Below are 10,843 nucleotides of genomic sequence, written 5' to 3'. Positions count from 1 at the left end.
TTGTTAGCCGTTGGGTCGGCCCATTAAGATCATCCTCGTCCGCTCGTACCTCAGCGCAATAGGCGTTGTGGATTTCCTCCTATGTGGTAGGGGGATATTTCATGAGGCGGCTTAGTAGCTTCTTGGTTGCCCTCGAACCATCCCTGTTTAGCCCGTTCTGGAAAGCGGCGACTGCCATACCTTCCGATACGTTTGGTAGACTCATCCTTACCCTATTAAACCTGGCTAGGAAGTCCCTGAGTCCCTCCCCTGCGGTTTGCCTGATGGCGAAGATGTCGTTGACCCTTGCTTCCGCTTTCTTTGCACCTGCATGGGCGGTGACGAACTTATCCGCCATTTCCTCGAACGTTGATATCGCCTTAGCTGGTAGCTGAGAGTACCACGTTAGGGCCCCTCCTGTCAACGTCTCACCAAACTTCTTCAGCAGCACCGATGGTACCGGTTCTTTTGATAGGTCGTTGCCCTTTACAGCAGTGACGTAGTGGATTAAATGATCCTCGGGATCTGTGGTTCCGTCATATACCTTCAAGTAGGGTGGCATTTTGAAGGTTTTTGGGATAGGGTGAGGGGCAGCTTCTTCAGTGTATGGTTGTTCAACGAACCTCCCCACGTCGCGTTTTGGTAGCAACTTGGGAGCGCCAGGGATCTTGTCTACCCTCTCCTGATGTTCTTTCATTTGGCCGCGGAGTGCCTTGTTTTCATTCTCCGTTTCTTCCATCTTCTTTAGGATGGCTGTTAGCGTGCCATCGTTGGTCTGTGCCTCGATGGGTTTGTTATTTGCTCGTGCAGCTTCAGGTTCACCCATGGCAGCAGTGGTTCCTACCGTTGGTATACACCTGTCGCTACCCTGCGGTGACTTCTCAACCAAGCCACTTAGAGTGCTTGTTAGCCATTCTTCCAGTAGCTTCTTGACCACCGAGGGTGCTTCCTTAGCCACAGATATGGAAGCTCCTTTTTCATGCAAGATCGTCAAATCTTCGGATGGGGAAGATGAGATCTCTGCACCTGGCGTGATGCTAGGGGTTGCATTCAGGATGCCCTCGTCACCGGCCTCGTTGAGAGGATCAAGGAGATTGGCTGTAACACCCATTATCGCTTTCATTCTGGTGTTATTTTCAGCCATATTTTATTTTCGTGTGGTGTAGAGAATGGTAGTTGGTTGCTCTCTAGGTGGATACTATGATTTTGATTCTCGAAATCCCCACAAACGGCGCCAAATTGTTTGGCTCAAAAGTTATCGATATACTTTGCAAGCTTAAAAACAATCAAAAGTAAGAAAGGGTAAATCGTAATCAAATATAATAGACCTAGAGATGAAAAATGAAGTTGTTGTTGTAGATCTAATAGTGATAATATGAACTCAAGAGAAAGTATTCGTTATAGATAGTGATAGAGAGAGAGTATGAGAAAATGAGAGCCTTGTATTCTTTCAGAATCCCCCCCCCCCCCTTACAATGTGAAGGTCTCCCTTATATAATAAGAGACCTTCCTCGAAATAATAAAAAAGTTACAAAAATAGGTAATGTTTTCCTAGTGAAGACACTGAATCCTAAACGATGTCGCTTTTGTCCCCACGTCCAAGTCGTACCCTTACGTTAGTCGGCGTATATTCACTGGGCGTACCCATTGGCGTAGAGACGCTGACGGTCAAATTTGACCCTATACAGTATCTATAGAATATAATTGTTAAAAATGATATTTATTTAAAATAAATAAGGTATTAACCTTTGCTATAGAAAAGTAAAAAACCTGCTGTAAAAATTATGGGGCTTATGGTACTGCTTTTGACAGGTGTGGCCCAATTCAAGAAAGTGATAGGTGGTTAAATTAGGAATGCTTACGTCCATATTGAAAGTAATTAATTGAATATGCAACTGTTTCGACTAATTTATGCATAAAAAATAATTAGGCAATGAACAATAGCCAAGAATGACTCAATGCTATTTCTAGCCGTTAAACACGCGCGCGTATATATATATATATATATATATATATAATAACAACAACAACAACCCAGTGAAATTCCACTAGTGGATCTGGGGAGGGTAGTGTGTACGCAGACCTTACTCCTACCCTGAGGGGGTAGAGAGGCTGTTTCCGAAAGACCCTCGGCTCAAGAAGGCAAAAAGAAGACGAAAAGAGGCAATCTATCAGTACCATCAATAGAAATCATATTCCGATATATTATATATCGAAATATAATATATTACATTAATATAATATAAAATTTAAAAGCCTTTCACAATTTAAAATACATTGTTCTTTGAAAAGTTCAATTTTTATTTCTAAAATTTAAATCGGAATTATCTTTGAAATAGGAAAAAAACGCATAAAGTTATGTTTTGAAAAAAAAAATCTGACCAAAATATTCTACACAAAACCAAAAAAATATTTAAAAGACCAAAAAAAACTAACCAAAAATTGTTCTTTCAGAATAAGTTTAATAGAAACAAAACCAAAATCAAATTGAAATTAAGCAAAGAAGACCAAGGGACACACCTTTGTTGATACTCGTGGGAATAAAGTTACTTAAGTTTGGACAATCTTCTTAAAAAAAAAACTATAAATGTCCACGCACCAAAATAGAGTTTAAAAATATTAGGCTTAATCTGTTTTACTCCTCTCGTTAATATTTGAACTTAGTCACTTTTAAAGGATGCGTTTATGCTAATGTTGCGATAAAATTATGAAAACGGGTGAATAGGAGTTTGGATGCTTACATGTTTTTCTTGAATTTGTAAAAATAAAAGGTACATAGAAACAATAGTACTTCAATAATTCTAATTATAGAACAAAACATTCTGGTTAAGATGCAACCATGATTCCATTTGAAGGCATAAGAAAGCCCAAAAAGTTAGTTTTTATTAACGAAACGTCTGAGGGCATCTACTCTAATAAAAGATTAATGTAGGGTGAGAAGGGATTGTAGAAGGATACAGTGTACTATATCTTATAAGAAAACCATACAATTACAAAATAGGACTTAAAAGTGGTATCATTAACTCAACAGCCACAAAATTGACAAAGTAAAAAATGGCAACTTTAAGGGTAATAGTTTTGGAAACTTGAATATAATGTGAGGCCGACAAAATCTTTGGGTTATTCCTTATTAATAATAGTAATGTGAAGAATAAACTTGCAATATTATAAAGAAAATATAAAGTACAAGATAGTATTATTATATAAAAAGGTAGGGTAGAGGATAAAATAGAATTATTTAATAATAAGGAAGATGAGAGAAAAAAATAAGCTAATTGACATGACCACACCAAATCGATCGTTCTATAAAGTGGCGCTTTTCATCATTGCATAACGAAGAATTTAACGATACGATACAATAAAACTTAAGTAACAACAACATTGTATTTAAAGTAACAATACGATACAATACAACATGTAACAACCATCCAAAAAGAAGCTGTAAAAAGCTCAAAATATTAAATGCAAAGTTTGAATCCTAAATTTGTACTCTCTCCAGTCTACTTTAATTGATTTTTTTGACCTTTTTTTATGTGGTTCATAGTATTTGATTTTTTCAGATATCAAAAAGAAATTAACTTCTTTTTTTTCAAAGTTGCCCTTGGTGTAAAGTGTCTTGGAATGTATATTATATTTCTAATGAACAAATTAAAGAGATAGTAAATATTAATATAGTCAATTTCATTATTAAATAATAAAAGGTGAATTTCTTAGTATGTGTGATAACAACCAAAAAATAAATTAAAATTAGGGTTTTTCGTGAAAGATTTAAATTCAAACGAACGGCACACGCAATTCTACAGTACATAACAAAAGAACGCCATGATAAACTTTTTATATGTATTGATACATCAAGTTGAGGACTATTGAAATTTAGTCAAGAAAAGTGATAATATTGTATTCTTCAAGTTGGAAGAAGATATCTTATTTGCTGATGTAATGAACCTAGAAAAAAAGACAACGACAGATCAACTATTACTAGATTCTCACGTTCAAAAGTGAGAAGCTCAACAAAAGTTTGTTCATTGACACAACGCAAAGATGTCGGTTACTTGTATATAAAAGTATTATCATGCCGGCTGCCTACAACTAATTATGAAAATTTTTATTTTGTGTCACACACGATTGATACTAGTTGTGTGGGGCCTCTTTTTTGTCTCATAACTGTGTGGTTCTAGAATTTTTGTGGACCCAGATATATAAGATATGGATCCACAAATATGTGAGATAAAAAGAAGCCTCACACAACTAGTGTAAGTCTCACACAACTAATGTAAGTTGTGTGAGACACAAAATAAAATCACTCAACTAATTATTAATTACGCATTGGGAACTGCAAGTTGGAGTCGATTATCGTACGATTAAGGACTTTTCTTTTGAAACTAGAATATTTTAAGATTATAATTGTGAGATTATAACTATGATTAACTTGTCTCACCTTTTATTTTAGATAAGTTATATCAAAATTTGGTATGATATTTCCAATCAAACACAAGATAAACTTGAAAGTACAAAAGGGAGGTGAAGTGTATATTTTTAATCTTAATCTCTATTAGTTGACTGATTTTTCAATTAGTCGACTGGATGCAATAACATAACAGTTATAATAGCAGAATATAAAACGCAGAAAGTAAGTGCAGGAATTAAAGACACCAGAATTTTTATACTGGTTCGGATCAATGTGAATCCTAGTCCAGTCCCCTTGGGTTGCAAGAGAGTTATCTTTAGTAAATGCGTTTCTTTGAGTACAATGGAATTGACGTGATAGCTCAGTTCCTATAACACTCGTCTCTTTTGATGCAATGCCTCACCAGTGTTATACTCTCCTCTTTCTCTGACTTGTTACACAGCAGGTCTCAAAGAACTACAATGTTTGTTTGCAGTAGAATAAAGAGAGGATTTTTGGTTCGATCGAAGTATGTCTGTCTAAGGCTGGATGCTGAGTACAAATATTTTGGTGAAGTCCTTTTGCTGACGAGATTTAACAACACAAGAGATTTGATCCTTGGAAAGAGAATGATTCTTTCCAAGAATAAGATTGCTAGCCGTTGCTCTTCCTTGATGAGAGAAGATTGATCGCAAATTGATCGCTTTCCTTCTACAGCTGTTGATGATGAGGGTTTACTCCTTGATTGTTGGTCCTTCCACAATTGGCAGCTCAGCTAATCTTCTTTCAGAATCCGGATTGAATGTGCTGGCCTTGATTGTTGCCTTAAGTTTAGAGATTCTTTCCATCGCAGTTGTCCATGATCTTTGCTGATCGATTTGTAATCTTTGCTAATTGATTTGTTTCCTTAAGCATCCAGATTGACTTGAGCAATCTCGTAGTAGCTCCTTGATTCCTTGATCTTCTCTGATTGATTTCCTGCACAAATATATTATTTGCATCACTAAAATTAGATCTAACAAAACTTAATCCTAACATGTTTATTGAGATAAGCCACATATTCCCTTGAATCAAACCCCTTAAGAATGGCAACGGTATAATAGAGTTACAGTCGCGGGTGAGTTTAAGCCTATGTGGGCAGCGCACCAACACATTTGCTATGGAGCCAGAAGTTACTGGGTCTGGATTCTAGCATTTTTTTTTATGTTACTGGATCTTAAAATAAAAATTTGTACTTATTCAATAAATTTCTTAAGACAAATATAGGATTTGCGCTAAAGTTATTGGGTTCGACCGAGACCCGTTACTGAAGCTCTAGCTCCGCCCTTGTTTGCTGTGTGGAGGCGACTGTAGGGCCCTACGGACGCTCTACGCTCAATCATTCCGAAGAATGCTTGCATTCTCTGTATTACCGCAATTATTAGCACAGAGTTAGCCAATACTTATTCTCCAAATATCGTCTACTTCTTCTCCGGGAAAAGAAGTGCACTACCTGTGGGTCTTCTATCTCCATGCATGAAATAAAAGTAGTAAATGGCTTTCCTTAAGCCAATATGTAGCTGGATTAATAGTAGGCATGACGTGGCAAAACTCTGGACGGTGTTTTTTCTTTTTCTCCATAAAATTTGGACCGTTGACCATTCACGGGTTTTAAGCAAAATGAAGAGATAAAAACGTCAAGTTGCAAGTGTTCACAGCTCAGGGCGTAGAATTTGGTACGCATAACTCGTCGGACCTGACTTGGTTCCGCGTCAGTAGGTCCCATCCTTTCCAATTAACTGGATTTGCTATACACGTAAAGCTGACTCATCTTAAGCTTCTTCCACATTTTTTGCCATTTTCAGTAGCAGCGCGTGTTTCTCATTTCAGTTCAGGTTACAAGTTTTTGACCCGATATAACTCTTGCTTGGATACTACTTCAAAATAAAGAAAAATATTAGTTGAAAATCTAAACTTTAAGAATATTTCTGGTGGAATAATAAGGATGGTGCAAATTGAATTGTATTCAAACACGAACTTAAAGAAAAAAATTACTAAAGTTAAAATTTAAAAATCTCAGTTCAGATGCTTTTCTATATTTTACTTGAAATCAAATATGTTCAAGTTAAAATCCGATTTTCATATTATTATTTGTAAATCATAGTGTCTGGAATATTGAAATAATTACTCCATCTGTCTCAATTTATGTGACACTTTTCAGTTATCGAAATTCAAACTATTTTAATTTTAATTAATATTTTAAAATATATTTTTTTATCATATTGACATGAGAAAAATTACAACTTATAGTACTTTTAGAATATTTTTTGAATATCTTAAAATAATGAGTTGATATAATTCATATTAAATTTAAATTAATTAGATTGACTTTCAAGAATAAAAAATTATCAAATAAATGAGAAAATATGGAGTACTTATAGTCAAACCAGCCTACATGTGGGACATGTCTTGCAGCTCTTTCTCGTGTCAAAATTGATGTACTCATGAAATTACAAACAAAACGTGAGACTTTGTTTTATCCTTAAATAGAGAATCCGGGTCAGTACCCAACTGTGTTCGGGTTTACCAGCCTTTGGTTGTCTTAGCACGCGCCACATTGAAAGCGTGAAACGAACGGTTACGTGAATGATAATCGTTTCAACGCGTCTTTAGAGATAACATATAAAATAGCTGTTGAAGCTCAGATTTTCAATTAAGGACTCTAGGGATTTTCACGTAAGGACTCCAAACATTCCAATTGTCATTTAAGGACTATTTTATCTTACGTTTCAGACTTTAGATTTTCACTTTAAGGACTCAATAGATTTTCTATTAAGGACTCCAAATATTCCAATTCTCAGGAAAGGACATTTTTATCTGACGTGGAAAACTTTTGATTTTCAGTTAAGGACTCCATAGATTTTCACTTAAGGACTCCAAATATTTCAATTCTCAGGGAAGGACTTTTTTATCGTACTATAAATAGCCACATTTTCAACACCTTTTACACAACACAATTTCATAAGCAATTTGCGTTATTTGCCTAGTTGCACTTTTGGCCTATTGTCGTTTCTTGAAATTTATCCTTTTTTCATTTACTTGAAATTTTTTGGGAAGATGACTATCCTCATTGAGCAGCCTGAATTTGGTATGTTCTAAAATTCTTTTTCTTCTTTTCTTATATATTAAGAAGACTTTTATTATCAAGAAGTACACTAATTATAATACACATTATATGGGATTTTTTAAATTCTAATCCTTTTTGGCCAGGTTTGCAAGTAGAGGAGAAACAAATCCCACACGATACCAATGAGCTTATTTTGGATGGTGGATTTGTGGTACCAAAGCAATTGTCTTGTGACGGTGGATTTGAAGTGCCAGAAATCAATTCATTTGGCCAATCATTTAGGTATTTGGATTTTGTTTTTGCTTTTGTTTAATTTATTACTTCTATTCTTCTTTTTTTTTTTAAAAAAATTTCATACGATATCCGACATTCATATTAGGTCCACTAAATCCAGATTTACAATAAAGAGTCACACCCAGTGATATAATTTGTAACCTCTGATTAAGAATGAATCAGTGCTTACTGCTCTATCTAACTCTTAGTTGGTTACTTTTACTCATTATGTTCATTCATTGTTTATTTGTTTATTGTTTATAGTTTCATGCAAATGTCATCCACAAAACAAAAGTAAAAGAAAATGAAAAGTGACTAATTTAATATGAAATTGTTGAACAGGGATTATAATGCAGAAAGTGAGAGACAGAAGACAGTGGAAGAATTCTATAGAGTCCAACATATCAACCAAACATATGACTACGTAAGTGCTTATAAACGCCTTTCAACAAAAAAAAAAAAAAAAGAGAAGAAAATTACAAGACAAATTCTCTAATCATCTTTTTTCATATTCCAAAACGTTTTTAAATGTAAATGTAGGATTAACATTTAATGAAAATGATTAATTGCAAATTGATCAGGTTAAGAAAATGAGGGAAAAATATGGGAAGTTGGACAAAGTGGAAATGAGTATTTGGGAATGCTGTGAGCTATTGAATGATGTGGTGGATGACAGTGACCCTGACTTGGACGAACCCCAAATTGAGCACTTATTGCAGACGGCTGAGGCTATTAGAAAAGACTATCCAAATGATGATTGGCTTCACTTGACTGCCCTCGTTCATGGTATGTGCTACTCCCTCCGCCCCTATTTATATGGCAGTATTTGATTAGACACAAAATATATATATTTAAAAAAATTATAAAAGAATAACTTTTGAATTTTATTGTCTAAAACAAGTGAGATGTATGGTTATAAATTACTCCCTTCGGTTCACAATAAGTGTTCAATTTGCCTTTTCATTTTGGTTCAAAATAAGTGTCTTATGTAATCAAGAAAGAATTCAATTTGTTTTTACAAAATAACCCCTATGTACATATCCCTAAAAAGTTTTCTTACTCCTCACATTAAATGTTTAATTAGGGGTAGTTTAGTCATAGTAGGTATTTTTGTATAGAATTTAATATTTTCTTAATGGGCGTGCTAAAAGCAAATTGGACACTTATTGTGAACCGGAGGGAGTATTTCATTAAGACTAAAATGAATAGTATTAAATTAAATTATTTAGCCGAGGGTCTACCGAAAACAGTCTCTCTATCTTTAAGGTAGAGATTAAGTTTGCGTACACACTATCCTCTTCAAATCCAACTTGTAAAAATATATTGAGTTTGTTACTGTTGTTGTATAAATTAAAAAAATATGATAATTTTTGGGGCCGAATTTTGTATGCAGCACTTATAGAGAGGTGCATGCATAAAAGTTTGAAACTTTTTTCTTATCTAATCTTAAGTATAAACTAGAAAGAGAAGTATGTCACCTAAATTAGGGTAGAGGGAGTATACTATTGTTATTCATTTTCAAGACAATAAAGACCTACTTTTGTTATAGTTTTATAGTATAATTTTATTAGGAAAAATGACACTGTATAGCCGTTGTAAAAATAATATATATACAAAAATTCATACAAATTTTATACACTTTTTCAGCTATCAAATGTAAATTGGTGCGGGCTAAAAGTGATAATACCCCATTTTATTAAGCATATTAGTATATACCCCATTTATATCCTTTTCATCCTGCTTTACGAGTTACTTATGCTATAAGCATGTACTACTTTCTTTATTTTATTTTATTTTATTTTATTTTGTTTTGTTTCTCATAATGCAATATAATATGGACTACAGATCTTGGAAAAGTACTACTACTTCCTAGCTTTGGGGAGCTACCTCAATGGGCTGTTGTTGGAGATACGTTCCCATTAGGTTGTGCTTTTGATGAATCAATTGTTCACCATAAGGTAAAACTTTCTTTAATTTTCTTCTACTAAAATGTCTTCCTTTGACAAATGTAAAGTAAAACACATGATTAATTAATTAAGAGAAATATAATATATATTTTTAGCCTTTTCAAAAAATAATAGACAATAATATTTTTTACATATGTATATTATATACATATATTATATATTTGTTCTGGCTAGCGAATGCAATCAGTTTCGGTTGACAGAACAATTTTGTATTTTGCCCATTAATTAACATATGCATTTTTCTATGCAGTACTTTAAGGAAAATCCAGACACCAAAAACCCTCAATACAACACCAAAAATGGTGTATACAAAGAAGGCTGTGGACTTGACAACGTTGTTATGTCATGGGGGCATGATGATTATATGTATTTGGTTGCAAAGGAAAATGGAACTACTCTTCCTTCTGCTGCTTTGTTTGTCATTCGTTACCACTCTTTCTATGGTAAATATTCTTTAATGTTTGAGTGATTATTTAATGTTTATTTGAACTAAGATTAATTAAAATGTTGTAAAATTGCAGCGTTACATAGAGCAGGAGTATACACACACTTGATGAATGAGGAAGATAGAGAGAACATGAAGTGGCTTAAAATTTTCAAGTAATTATATTCTTCTACACTTTTAATAGCTCTAAAATAGTATAAATTACAGTTTTATAAGATGACTTACAAAAATTTAAAAATATATGTGCAGCAAATACGATTTGTACAGCAAGAGCAAAGTTAGAATTGATGTAGAAAAGGTCAAGCCATACTACATCTCCCTCATTGAAAAGGTGAATAATGCTCTAATTGGCTACTATAACTTAATCTATTTTTCAGTAATATATTGATTTCATTAAAATATTTCATGGCTAATGGATTTTCCTTTTCCTTCGTCGCAATGCAGTATTTTCCAGCAAAGCTCAGATGGTGACTGTTTGAGTTGTAATGAGAAAGTTGTGGCAAAGAGAGGCATTTTAGTAGTAGTGGATTAAGTGTATAAAAATGAGTAAAATTTTCAAACATAGGCCTCTAATTCACCACTGTTGTTATTAAAATTATTTGTGCTTTGGCCACTTTTCTGTTTCTGAAAATGTATTTCTTTATTTAATTCTTTAATAAATGAAATTTTCATAAATGCATTGGATA

General features: G+C 33.8%; 1 protein-coding gene and 1 long non-coding RNA gene across 2 annotated transcripts; one reads left to right on the top strand and one right to left on the bottom strand.

Moving 5' to 3' along the window:
• LOC109231877 lies at window positions 4,682-5,951 on the bottom strand. The gene is made up of 2 exons (XR_002068860.1): window positions 5,667-5,951; window positions 4,682-5,344 (listed from the first exon to the last, which is right to left on the bottom strand). It is a non-coding gene; the product is annotated as an uncharacterized LOC109231877 (long non-coding RNA).
• Window positions 7,323-10,843, top strand: LOC109231369 (inositol oxygenase 2). The gene is made up of 9 exons (XM_019397015.1): window positions 7,323-7,493; window positions 7,616-7,754; window positions 8,088-8,169; window positions 8,327-8,531; window positions 9,591-9,703; window positions 9,963-10,155; window positions 10,234-10,312; window positions 10,407-10,488; window positions 10,602-10,843. Exons 1-9 carry the CDS (start codon window positions 7,463-7,465, stop codon window positions 10,626-10,628), a joined length of 951 nt encoding a protein of 316 aa, XP_019252560.1. The 5' UTR covers window positions 7,323-7,462; the 3' UTR covers window positions 10,629-10,843.

This window comes from Nicotiana attenuata, chromosome 8 (genome assembly GCF_001879085.1).
Source record: "Nicotiana attenuata strain UT chromosome 8, NIATTr2, whole genome shotgun sequence".
Taxonomy (NCBI): domain Eukaryota; kingdom Viridiplantae; phylum Streptophyta; class Magnoliopsida; order Solanales; family Solanaceae; genus Nicotiana; species Nicotiana attenuata.
Note: the sequence above shows the minus strand (reverse complement) of the source record. Positions and strands in the feature narration are given on the sequence as shown.

Coding starts and splice junctions, on each gene's coding strand:
- LOC109231369 (XM_019397015.1), top strand. CDS start 7,463: ATGACTATCCTCATTGAGCAGCCTGAATTTG. Junction 10,313..10,406: donor AAGTGGCTTAAAATTTTCAA/GTAATTATATTC, acceptor ATATATGTGCAG/CAAATACGATTTGTACAGCA. Junction 10,489..10,601: donor ACATCTCCCTCATTGAAAAG/GTGAATAATGCT, acceptor GTCGCAATGCAG/TATTTTCCAGCAAAGCTCAG.